This window comes from Gilbertella persicaria (assembly GCF_025201335.1).
Source record: "Gilbertella persicaria strain CBS 190.32 chromosome Unknown B0P05scaffold_29, whole genome shotgun sequence".
Classification (NCBI taxonomy): Eukaryota; Fungi; Mucoromycota; class Mucoromycetes; order Mucorales; family Choanephoraceae; genus Gilbertella; species Gilbertella persicaria.
In genome coordinates, this window is record NW_026251990.1 from 49538 (window position 1) to 61564 (window position 12027).

The 12027-nt window shown below is 37.0% G+C and overlaps 4 protein-coding genes across 4 annotated transcripts; 1 reads left to right on the forward strand and 3 right to left on the reverse strand.

The window, feature by feature from the left end:
* Positions 1-1821: 1821 nt before the first annotated feature.
* On the reverse strand, positions 1822-3573 carry B0P05DRAFT_548358 (kinase-like domain-containing protein). Its single transcript, XM_051579017.1, has 7 exons — positions 3431-3573; positions 3274-3384; positions 3066-3214; positions 2790-3024; positions 2574-2744; positions 2344-2507; positions 1822-2257 (listed from the first exon to the last, which is right to left on the reverse strand). Exons 1-7 carry the CDS (start codon positions 3555-3557, stop codon positions 1943-1945), a joined length of 1272 nt encoding a protein of 423 aa, XP_051433140.1. The 5' UTR covers positions 3558-3573; the 3' UTR covers positions 1822-1942.
* Positions 3574-3695: 122 nt separating this feature from the next.
* Positions 3696-6122, reverse strand: B0P05DRAFT_548367 (Endonuclease/exonuclease/phosphatase). Its single transcript, XM_051579018.1, has 7 exons — positions 5876-6122; positions 5110-5836; positions 4991-5053; positions 4776-4933; positions 4569-4726; positions 3874-4521; positions 3696-3830 (listed from the first exon to the last, which is right to left on the reverse strand). The coding sequence occupies exons 1-7, from the start codon at positions 6095-6097 to the stop codon at positions 3725-3727; spliced, it is 2082 nt and encodes a 693-aa protein (XP_051433141.1). The 5' UTR covers positions 6098-6122; the 3' UTR covers positions 3696-3724.
* B0P05DRAFT_548370 (exocyst complex component Sec6-domain-containing protein) lies at positions 6123-8718 on the reverse strand. The gene is made up of 2 exons (XM_051579019.1): positions 8149-8718; positions 6123-8102 (listed from the first exon to the last, which is right to left on the reverse strand). The coding sequence occupies exons 1-2, from the start codon at positions 8443-8445 to the stop codon at positions 6159-6161; spliced, it is 2241 nt and encodes a 746-aa protein (XP_051433142.1). The 5' UTR covers positions 8446-8718; the 3' UTR covers positions 6123-6158.
* A 157-nt stretch (positions 8719-8875) lies between these two features.
* Positions 8876-10321, forward strand: B0P05DRAFT_548372 (uncharacterized protein). The gene is made up of 2 exons (XM_051579020.1): positions 8876-9766; positions 9816-10321. Exons 1-2 carry the CDS (start codon positions 9142-9144, stop codon positions 10088-10090), a joined length of 900 nt encoding a protein of 299 aa, XP_051433143.1. The 5' UTR covers positions 8876-9141; the 3' UTR covers positions 10091-10321.
* Positions 10322-12027: the final 1706 nt, after the last annotated feature.

The window sequence follows — 12027 nt, forward strand, 5'->3', positions numbered from 1 at the left end:
AAAAATGATTACTATTTTGCAGGATGAATGTGCCGAAATAGAACATCTCAAAGCAGGGAAATTCTGGAGAGAAGATAGATCAATTCAGCAGACAATACCGAAGCTTCTTGATCCCAATTCTAGTGTTAGAAAATAATTTCAAGCAGTAAATCAAAACCATCGTCAACTGGAACCATTTTTTTGTCAATGCCTTGTTCGTACTTCATTAGACCTATACAAACCTGTGCATGTTCCTGCAATACAGCGGTCTCTTGTTTTCTCTTTCTTTGTGCGTACGCTAAAACTGCCATTTGACAACGCAAATCTTGTTGCTCTCAAAAATGATGACCATACTTTCCGTAAGGTCATTACACTATCTTCCTTGTCTGATTTTGTTGCCCGGCAAGAGGTTTCTTCTGCGGCTTGGAAGTACTTTTGGCGCACGCCAATTACAACCGTGCAAAGAAACGCGATGTATCGATTTCTGGCACAAGATTCCCACTCGCTTGCTTCTATCCAAGGTTTTTCCTGCTCGCTTTCCCGCTGCTGCCTGCATTTTGTGTAGTGATCAGGAAACGGTGTATCATTTCTTCTTTCACTGCCCCAAAAAATTTCTGTTCTGGGATACCTTGATCAGAGAGTTTTTGTGGCCAGGCACCTCTCTGGATCTAGTTTCAGATGCACTTGCATCCTTCAATTTTTCTCGGATTCGGTCTCAAACCAACTGTCCTCTTTTAGTATCCATGGTAACCTTGATCGGTGTCTCTGAGATCTGGGAGGCCCATTGGGCTCATATCATGCAGAATCATCAGTTCCACTACCTCTCTGTCCTTCATAGCACTCGATATCAAATTAAGCGAATAGCCGCTGAGAATGACCTTTCACCTTGAGATGCTTCTCCTCGCAACAGCTGCTCCTTTTTTCCCTTGATTTCTTTGTACTTTCAAAATTGTAGTACCCTTTTTGTTTCTATCAACCCTCTTATAATAAATAATTGTTGAGCACCTCTTTTAGTGGGTCCCTCTCAAGACCACTAATACGTGCGGCAAATAAAATCATTAAAAAAAGTCGAGTCTTTGCTGAGAACTACATGAAGACGCACTTATTGGGCTTTGGTACAGTGACAAAAGTTGTATAGCTTTGATTATTAAATCTATCAATATAAAGAAATTATTTAACTTACTGCTAAAATAATGAGCAAATAGACAAAAATGATCACAAGGTTTTTTGTTTCTATCATACCACTTTGATAGTACATTTGGCAATTAAACATATTGATCAAAAACTACAGCCTTTGGCGGTCATTTTGAGTACTTGATTTGTCAATAGCTCTATTTTTCATCTTGTAGCGTCAAAAAGAAAATCCAAAGTTGTCAAATGAGTCATTTTCATGACTAGTACTCTTTGGTCAAAGGCTATTTTTGGTCAATTTTTACAAGTCGTTTTTTTTGGTCGAAATCAACGTCAAAAGTTCCTCATAAATTAGCATTTATGTGTGCATAAACAGGTTTCAAGCTCCCTTCATTTGCTTAAGAAAAAGACAAAATTCTGTATGTATGGTTGCTTGGTTCCATATTATACGCTGATCTGAAATAAAAATTAGCCAAGTTTTTTGTCATTCAAACTTAGGTATCATGATTCAAAAGCCATTTAGTGTAAGTAACGATATATATATTATTTATGTATTTCATATTCTGCTTAATTTCTAGAATTTAATTTTTTCCACAATAAAGTGTACTAAATGGCTTATGCAAACAAAGCAGTTATTTTGATTCCTCGTCGATCAGAGTATAGAATACTGTATTTCCCAAACATAAGACAGTAAAAGAGACGTATTACTATGCCAATTCATCACACACGTACTTTGAAGAGAGTTTTATTAAAGTATCTTACAGAAACAATATGTATAAATAAAGGTATATTATTAACTGATAATAATAAATGAGGAAGGGGGGGGAGGGGGTTATAAGCAAGAACAAAAACTTCCAAGGCATCTGGATAAAAATCCTCTTTTTTGATCCTCTAATAAATCACCTTGCTGTTGTTGCTGTTGTTGTAACAATGTATGTGTTGAATCCATAGTACGGTAGTTAGCCATGGCGGCATCACTCAGCATTGCCTGAGCAGAACGATAAGGTTGTTGGCCATTCGCGTATCGTTTGTTAGATAGTCGACGTTGTTGCTTTTGCTGTCTTGATGGGCGATCACTTGAGACTGCATTATTTAGTGCTGTAACAGCATTCTGGCGATATCCACTTCGGTGAGTGTTGAATCGATGCTATATATATATATATATATATATATAGAGAGAGAGAGAGAGAGAGAATAGATAAGTAATTGCAACATAGACTTGGCTTGATTTACCTCCCATCCTTTGCCATCATTCAACAACATCCAGTCATAAACACCATCGTCTGTTTCACCTAGTGCGTTTAAGACCTTGTCAAACAGATCTTTCAAGTATTCGTAATTTGGAGTTTCTTCAAAATCAAGTCGACGAGCATATTGCAAGTAAAGACCAAACTCCTCTATATATATATATATACAAATAAATAAAAATGAGTTCCCTTTTTGTGTGTCTAGGAACACATTACCAGGGAAGCCTTCACATAAATCTTTAATATCCGTCGTCTGTTTCCTTTCACCAATTCTCTCATATTTCTGCTTATTGGTAGCAGCCTTAAGTCCTTGCCAAGGTAAGAAACCTCTCAAGAAGTACATAAAGACATGACCTAGGGACTCTAAATCATCACGTCTGGATTGTTCTAAAGAAATATGAGCAACGCTATCATGAATCTTGGTTGCTTTACCGCGTCCTAAATGTGTATTGATACTCATATAACGAGCAGTACCAGACAGACTTTTTCTTTCACGGTAAGGAATATGTTGCTTTGTCTTTGGATCACGGTATAGTTTGGCCATACCAAAATCAATAAGGTAAATGGTATTCGCATGCTTTGTATTAGGTCGACCAATAAGAAAATTATCGGGCTTGATGTCACGGTAAATCAGATTACGTTCATGAATCGATTGAACACGGGTAATCTACAAACAAATAAGTAGACATTATCAAATCATCTGTATACCATTTGTTTTGCAAGCATAGCTACTGTCTTTATACTAAATTTGCGAGAACACATATCAAACAAGTCTTCTAGACTAGGTCCTAGGATATCAATCACCAGAATACTATGTAGACCTTCTTGACCAAAATAATATGCACTTGGAATACCACCTAACCCATTTAGCATTAAGTTAAAAAAAAAAACCAAAACAAACACGCTTTTCTATTACTTATGCCAGCCAACACTTTATATGTTCGATATTCATCTCTCAGTTGAGGTGCGTCTGATTTTCGAGACTCAAATTTGATAGCCACTTGTTGGTTATTCATCAGGTTGATACCTATAAAAAACAGATAAGTAAAGTCAAAAGGATAATTCAAACTTACCTTCATAAATAATACCAAAACTTCCTTCACCTATTTTTCTTCCAACTTTATAGTGAACACCCACTACGTTAGAAGAAGAAACAGAACTTGAAGAGTTGGTGCGTGCTGGGCGGTGGTGGCCTGCCATTTTTTTTTTTTTTTTTGAAGAAAGAAAGAGATATGAGAAAAGAAAAAAAGAGCTCTTTTGTCTCGTCCTATCAACGATTATCTTATGCGGTCATTTAAAAACCTTAGTTGTTTTGATTGTGTTTTTTTTTTCTTTTTAGGCATATGTTCTCCGTTTAAATATCAGTTTTATTTTGTTCTATTGTTATTTTTTGTAGAATTGAAATCAGCCTTGACTGGCTCCTTTCGATTGTTTTGAGCCTTGTATTTCATTTCTGCCATGATAGCAATATGACTACAAAACTGCGTTAATTTGATTTAGCATGAAGCATACTTACTCTGAGGGAAAGTGTGCATTAGGAAACCCAACCACTTTGGATAGATAATCACTATCAATAGGGCCTAAAAGAGAAATGATATCTAATGTGTTCATTGTATACCAAGCATAATCTAAAACACCTTTAAATCCAGGCGTATAGTTTGTAAAGGGCAATTCACCTATATGGCTGTATGAACTCTTGAGTGAAAGAGGATGTGATAATCCTTCAGTGGTATATGTGCCATACGAATGATCACCAAAATCATCATGATCCTGTTGGATATTGCCTTTACTAAAGAACTCATATACGCCTGATTCAGGAACCGAGTTGAAATCACCACAGATTAAGGTGGGTAACTGGGCAACAGAGGCATAGGTAGGTCCAGTGCCTTTGACGGGAGATAAATGTTTGGAACCGAGTTTTTGCATTTCGTCCATCAAGACACCGACCTGGACTAGTTTGACATCAGCATCAGAAGGATCCCAATGAATGTGTGTGTTGGCCACAAGGATACGTTGAAGTGTGTTCTTGTCTTGAAAGACAGTCAATGTAGCTACATTGTCCTTGTTCATCACACGGTTATAAATATCAACTGTTTGCTTAAAATCAGGTCGTTGTAGTGCTTTTTGATTGTATTCAACCAATTCATGATCTATCAATTGGAACCTATAGATGATAGGGTTAACACACCAGAAGCTGAGTGGATTCTATACCTAGTCGATTTATAAAAAGTAGCACAACCATCAACAACACGGCGTTCTTTTTCTGACATGGTCTTTGCGCGAGTCTTTGCAATAAAGACACTTTCATAATCACCCATCTTTTTGAAATGATCTTTAAAGTAATCCTCATAAGAACCCATTTCCATTTCCTATGCTCGCTTGTCAGTAGTGATAAACTGATAAATGTTCAGTTTTTACCTGAAGACAGATGATATCTGCATTATAACCCAAAACTTCTGCTACAAGTAATTCTTTTCGATAATCCCAGTTTAATGCCCATGATGGCGTGTAACCATACGCTTGAGGTGTTGCATATTTCTGACAAAGTGTGTTGTAGCACAACACAGTGAACTTGTCTATAAGGGAAGGAGGAGAGGATGAGAGAAACGTCAATAGATGACTATGGACTATACCTGGATCTTCCATAGTATCGCCTTCTACCAATAACCATTCTCGGTGAGGAGGTGGCATACCCACTATATTCAAAATCTAGGTTAAGCCATTTACAATCTCCCTAAAACTCTATTTATACCTGGTGCATTTTCGCGAAGAGACATGATCAATGCCTGTGTACCATCTTTGATCAAGATATTCTTGAGATCTGCCTGAAGTGGATTTCCTTCTAATCCGAGTGTCTCCAACTGGTACAAGTTACCAAGCTCTGTAGGCAAAGAGACCAAATGATTATCAAACAAAAGCAATTCTCTTAGGTTACAAAGGAGACCTAGTTCAGGAGGCAACATACTGAGTTTGTTACCAGAGACATCGAGAATTTTAAGGTTGGTGAGTTGAGACAAAGAAGGCATCAAGTAGGTCAGATTGTTATGGTTGATATAGAGTGCCGTCAAGAAATGGTAGCTACAGATAGTAGGTGCAATGTTCTTGAGTCCCATACCACCCATATCAAGAGAAGTCCATACATGTTCTGATTCCTCCTTTTTTCGATAGCCACCGCGACTTTGGTTATTGAATGACTTATTGGGATCATTGGGGTCTGTGATAGTCACAGTGGAGGCAACAGGTGTATTGCGTGCCATGGCTGCTGCTGCACGCGCGTGGTGGTGAGGAGAGGAGGACTGTCGAGAAATTTGAGCGTACGTGAGTTGACGAGCTAAATGGGGTGTAGCGTTAGGAGAAACCGACACGTCAGTAGGTGTGTGTGTACCCATCAAGTTTGGATTCTGCTGTTGCTGTTGCTGTTGCTGTTGCTGCTGCTGTTGTTGTTGTTGTTGTTGTTGTTGTTGTTGTTGTTGTTGCTGCTGCTGTTGTTGTTGTTGTTGTTGTTGTTGTTGTTGCTGTTGTAAATTAAGAGAATAACGACTTCCAAATGATCCGTTATTAGCTGAAGCAGTAGTAGTAGTATTATTATACAATGGCATAATGTAATTGCCTACAGATGGAGAAGATGCTGGTGACGTATTATAAGGCGAATTATTAGAACTGTACATGGGATGCAAAGCATGATTATATAAACTAGTACTATTTATTGCACCATTTTCTTTATCTTTATCAAACGACATATTGTTACAACAGAAAGAAGAAAGTCATCCCAAAAAATAGTAAAAAAAAATAAAGCGGACTTTACCATTTAATACGACTGAAAATGGTAGGAGGGGTATTGGCATCAGGTTCGTATTCTCGGGCTTTGGCTTTAATGCCTTCCATGATATCCTTAAGCGCTGATTTATCGAGATCATCACGCTTTGACAAGATATTCTCAACAAATGCTAAGGGTACATCAGGATACGCTTGTCTGAGGTTGTAATAGTCCACAAAGATCATACGTCGATTGGATTCCAATAACTTATGGACCTTTTCAATCACATCAAAGCGTTCTTCCATTTCTTTGACAGACGTGTACTCCACAAAGAACTGGAAAGACAGACGCACATCATTCTCGACTTTTTCAAGACAAGCAGGCATATGGAACTTGGCTGATTTGTGTCGCATGGCTTCGAGATACAGCATCAAAAACCGATCCAGCATATCACGAATCAATTTCTCAAAAATAAACGCATTCAAATGACCAAAATCATTGCAGTAATCGCGCAGTGTTTCAATCACAGAGGGAATCAAAGGCTGAGCATACCAGCGTGTCGTAAACAAATCACTAAAGACGGGTTTGATATCACCAAACGTGACTTCTAAAAGGGCTTCTCTTGCACTCGCAGCAATCTGGAGATAGCCATCAATCGCAGTCGACAGTTTATCTTCCACTTGCGTCTTGTAATTGGCATCTACAATGGGAGGTACACGCATCAAGATATCATTGGCAAAATCGGAGCATTTGATTTGATCGTTGGCTAAGGCCATTACGTATTCCACAAATCCTTCAGGTGCATCTTCAGGTTGCTCGAGTTGTTTTTGGAGTTCTGTTTGTAGCAATCGCTTCCAGAAACTCTGTGCGTCTTTCATGACTTTATGGCATTCATGAATCACAAGATAAAGCAGTTTGCCTTGATTGGCATCGGCTGCCACATCAATTTGCTGGTTGATGATCTGGAATAGATCCACAGCCCCTGAAAGACCAAATTGACCATCTTGAGCCATTTCAGGCGGCTCTTTTCGGTTCACAAACTTTTGGGATTCAGATTGCATCAAATTCGATGTCCATTCGACTAATTTGCGTCGAACAAGTTTAAGGTATTCGTCAACCAAGGATTGTTCCTGTCCATCAAGTAATTGGGGTTCAAGCAGTTCTTCCGTCACGCCCAATCGTGTGCTCATGGTAGTATAATAGTCTCGTACAAACCGCAGTAGACGCAACATGGTGCCTGCATCTAAATCTTGCTGTACCATTTGATTCAAGAGATCATAGGTATGTCGATGATACTCAAGTACAAAATACGGGAATATCTTGTATTTCTTGGGGAATTTCGGTACAATTTCATCATAGACTAATTCGAGTTCATCAAAGATAAATTCAGTGGCATCTAATGCACTTGACCAATCTTCTTGTTCTTTATAGGGCAGAAACACTTGTTCAAAACGGTCTTGTAAGGACTGATGAAGCTGTTCAAAGAACTCGACACGATAGGATTTGATTGTACGTGGATTACCTTCTGCAAGACGCCATTTCTTGTGTCCCTGTAAGTCCTGGTGATTGAATTGGGCTTGTTTGGCTGCTAATGCTTTTTCGTCTGCTGCTTCTTCACATTCGATGATCTTGATGAGTTTAATAATGGTAGCACCACAGTCATGGTCAATCAAATCAACCAAATGGCGTGTCAATAACCATAAATGTTGCGTGAAATCATCCGAAAGTACATCAACACGTCTAAAATAGGTCTTTAAGGTAATGACTGCATCGTGAGGTGAATCTCTTGCTTGGTGCATGGTCTTGTCGCGAAATTCTTCCAGCTTAAAGAGATGATAATGTACATGCAATAAAGCATCATGAGGATGAAAAATATCATGGCGCATAGGTGCAAATGCCTCTTCCAAGTCATCTAGCTGTTGATACAATGCTTGAAATGCTTTCACTTTGGCTTGAGTCGCTACAAAATGTTGATGGACTTGCGAAATCTAGAATAGAATCAGTCCTATGCTCGAATATGAAGATCTAAGCTACCATATTGATACGAGGAAAGTCTTTTATCATAGACTGTGCATCATAGCATAGTTTATCAATATTACGCATATTGTCCTTGACACGGTTTATGTTTCGACTCGAGATGGTCAGTGTCTCTAAACCTTCTTGGACATGATCAAGTTGAGATTGAACACCTGTATTTAACTGAGCATCAATTGAAGCTTTTTCTTTGGCTAGTTTTCTGGTAAGTGGAGCTAGCTTTGTGTTTAGATCATCTGGATGTTTAAGTAATTCAGCTAATTTGTTGATAGCAAGTTCTTTGGCGTCGTCTTCCATGAATAAAAAAAGGGGGGATATGATATTCAAAGCCCGATTTCTGCATAGTAAAATAAAATATAATAAAAAAATAAAATAAACCACAGACACTGTACTACTTGTAATAGAGTCACGAAACACATAGTCAAATGTTAATTAAACCGAATTTAGTGAAGTAGAATGAATGTCAGTGCATTTTGTTTGATACAAATCAACAAGAATGTTCAAGCTGTAGTACAATCAAGAGAATTGAAGCTTATATGAATGAATAGATCAACACTCTATATACTCTTGAGACACAAAAACCAAAAAAAAAAAAAAAAAAACTAGTTCCTGTGATCCTTCCCAATCTATACAAGCAAGTCATGTTACCCCTACTGAGTTTCAACAAGGAATGACGTTTTGTTTCTTTTTTTTTTCTTTTCTTTTTTTTTTTATTACAACTGTCTATGATATAGTCAATCAAGAGAAGACAATGAGTATAAAAGAGTAAAAGTAAAACAAAGGAAAAAAAGTTTGCTTTCTTTTCTTGTTCTCTGTTTGGCTTGTGTCTATATGTTTTCCAAGACCGACTGCGTATCGGGATGCATCCCTCATTTGCGTGGTGCAAGAAAAAAAAAGCGACTTAACTTCTGACTTTTTTTTTTGGTATTTTAATGATCCTGTTTTTTTTCCCCCTTTCTCTCTCTCTCTCTCTCTTTCTCGCTTATTCTAAAAATGAATTCTTTACGCATCATGCAAGATACTTATGCTCATGATCAAATCTATCATCCTTATGATAAAGAAGAAGAATTAAAGGTGAAGCATCAACATACAAAAACGGAATCCTTGATGTCACCTCCTTTGACACCTACAGAAGTCCATCAACCGCATCCTGTTGGCTTATCACCACCTACGGTTGCTATGAATCAGCCTCTTAGTTGGAATTATAGACCCAAGAATAGAAAGCAATTCATTCAATCCTATTCTCGCATGGTGCCTTACCTTAGAAAAGACAATTGCATGAATCCTGGCAATGAAAAAATGTTTGCATTAAATGTCTACCGGGATCTATTCATCAAGAACAAATCACTCGTAGTAAAAGAAAAAAGCTGTACTAGGTCGGACGAAACTGTCGTGCCACATACTAAAAAGAGAACGTTGGCTATCATGTCCGCTCACCATGAATTCATGCCTCCAACAAAAAGAAAACGCGTTTCGTCTGTCTTGCCTTCTGGTAAAGATGCTGCATTGGCATTCGATTCAATTGATATTGATAGCCATGACCAAGATTTTTATCCTCAAGGCTGGGTACCACTTGGTGAAGCCCTTGATCAAGTTCCCGTAAAGGTCTCTTGGAAAGGTAAACTTTAACCCTAAACTCACTTTCTTTCTAAATTGTAATTGATTAGGCGCACCTCTTCCAATTCATCAACAACCTTATTACCATGCTTTACATCATGTAGAAGCCACAATGGCTTCCGTGTTGCGTCTTTCTCCTGTACAATACCTTCGTTGTAAACGTACACTTATCTTGGCTGCCCGTACCTTAAAAATTCAACAAATTCCATTCACAAAATCCGTTGCACAAAAGTTGTGTCGAGTGGATGTCAATAAGACCAGCGCTCTTTGGACTGCGTTTGGTCAATTAGGCTGGTTTGATGGTGACGATAACTACCTTGCTTAATTGTTTTATTTATTCTCTCTTTATTTTGTATTACAACCTTTTAATAATATGATTGTATATTCATACCCCATTCCCTTTCTCTCTTTTTATATATATATTTACATATGTTCTACATACTCTCTTTTTTTTTTTACATACATACACAAAAAAAACCTTTTCTTTTTGTTTTTTTTTAAAAAAATATCTAAAAATTACATATAAATAAACAAATATACCTTTAATTAATTAGAATTCTTTCATATATTATATGAAACAAACTTATACACTTTCTGCTGTGTACGAGTGGGACAGAATTTAAGGTTCAAGTGAGAAAAAATCGTACGAGTCAGCCACATTAAAAAAGGTACGGAGCGGAGATCTTGTCAGAAGCCTTTTTTTTTTCTTAGGTGTCAAATTTTGGGATATGTCCCATGAGGCTGGATTGAAATCATCAATAGATACATTGAGTTTAGCGCTTTTATTTTATTAAAAAACAGCCCAATGCCAAGATATAGAAATAGTAACCCATAAAAACCCATGGTAAGATAGACAGTTTGTTTATCGATACGCATGCATATGATCCATACGTGCTCTTTTAAGATCAAGAGCCATTCTAGCTGAAATTAAAAGATGGTATCACCGTAAGCAAAGAAAATGCTATGCTTATTAGGTAATAAAGGGAATCCACATTTTCCTTTTTATTAACCAATCCTAATGGATCAATTGAACCATTCATAAAGACTATTTTGTTATGATATAAATTGTAAATAACATACGACTAAAAATGAAAAAGTAATAAACCTTTTTCTTTTTATGAATTCAGGCACCAAAAAAAAAAAAAGAAAGTGTATTTTAGGACGGGCATTCAACCTATTTCGTTTGATTAGCAGTGACATTCTACCAACTTCGATAACACAGACAACTTGTTATCATTTTTATGGATCTGCTGATAAAAAAAAAATCAACCCATTGCCCTGTCAATGCAAATGATACCTTGATGTCATTTTTTTCATTTGAATCTGCAAACCATATGGACCAATGTGATCTAAATAGGACTTTGTTATGTTGAATGGTGCCATTGCATTGAGTGAATTGGATCAAAGGTAGTATATTTTGTCACAGCATGTATGAAATAGGCAAACTAATATACCAAATATAATCCTATATTTCTTACTAAATTATCGTGCATCCAATTAAAAAAAAAAGGAAGGGAGGAGCCTCGAGCGATGAATAGAGAAAAATCAACGAGGAATTACAAAAAATATGGACATCTTTATGTTCATATTTGGAATAGTAGATTTCCTTTTTGTACAATGTGTTTTTTTCATGAGCAGCTTGTTCTTCTTGAATGACCACCATCCAAGAGCATTGTATGCATGATACATCTTGAAACGGCCTTTGAATTCTTTTTTTGGTCTGGTTAGCAACTTTATTCAAACATTTGATACAATGCCCTTTGACTCTATGAGCTGTATCACATACATCATGTGAAGCCCAAAAAAAAGGTCATGTATCAACAAACCTGACAATGACGACGTTTACGTTTGTTTGTGACTCCTTCTACTAAGCTTTTCTTGTCCGTAAAGAAGGAAGCAAAGTTTAAAGGTTGTACAAGTGTTGTCAAGATTGTTTGCGTGGTTTATGTCCTAAACGACATAGGTTTCATCAAATAAGCCTTTCTTAATCCTATGGCTAACTATAGACTTGTTCCTAAAACAACAGGACTTTTTTTTTCAAGTAGTGAAATAAACATCCGAGTTTGTATGACTTGAATGTTCGTGCCGAAAAGTATATAAACCACATTCATTTTATGCGCAAGTTGTGACTCTCTTTTTTGTGTCTTTCTACTTTGACCTTTTTGTTATGCAAGATCATGTCTCGAATAAACGCATGATATGGTTCAATTGAAGAATAGGTTATTTTTTATTCTTTTTGATAAAAGTAAAACGGGAGAGAGA

Bases quoted from the DNA above. Each gene is read 5' to 3' on its own strand.
- B0P05DRAFT_548358 (XM_051579017.1), bottom strand. From the start codon at position 3,557: ATGGCAGGCCACCACCGCCCAGCACGCACCAACTCTTCAAGTTCTGTT. The intron at 3,215-3,273 runs GTAATAGAAAAG...TAAATGGGTTAG, and splicing joins TAAAGTGTTGGCTGGCATAA to GTGGTATTCCAAGTGCATAT. The intron at 2,258-2,343 runs GTAAATCAAGCC...ATATATATATAG, and splicing joins ATGATGGCAAAGGATGGGAG to CATCGATTCAACACTCACCG.
- B0P05DRAFT_548367 (XM_051579018.1), bottom strand. From the start codon at position 6,097: ATGTCGTTTGATAAAGATAAAGAAAATGGTGCAATAAATAGTACTAGT. The intron at 5,837-5,875 runs CAGCAACAACAA...CAACAACAGCAG, and splicing joins GTTATTCTCTTAATTTACAA to CAGCAACAACAACAACAACA. The intron at 5,054-5,109 runs GTATAAATAGAG...TTTTGAATATAG, and splicing joins TCTTCGCGAAAATGCACCAG to TGGGTATGCCACCTCCTCAC.
- B0P05DRAFT_548370 (XM_051579019.1), bottom strand. From the start codon at position 8,445: ATGGAAGACGACGCCAAAGAACTTGCTATCAACAAATTAGCTGAATTA. The intron at 8,103-8,148 runs GTAGCTTAGATC...ATTCTATTCTAG, and splicing joins ACTTTCCTCGTATCAATATG to ATTTCGCAAGTCCATCAACA.
- B0P05DRAFT_548372 (XM_051579020.1), top strand. From the start codon at position 9,142: ATGAATTCTTTACGCATCATGCAAGATACTTATGCTCATGATCAAATC. The intron at 9,767-9,815 runs GTAAACTTTAAC...GTAATTGATTAG, and splicing joins CGTAAAGGTCTCTTGGAAAG to GCGCACCTCTTCCAATTCAT.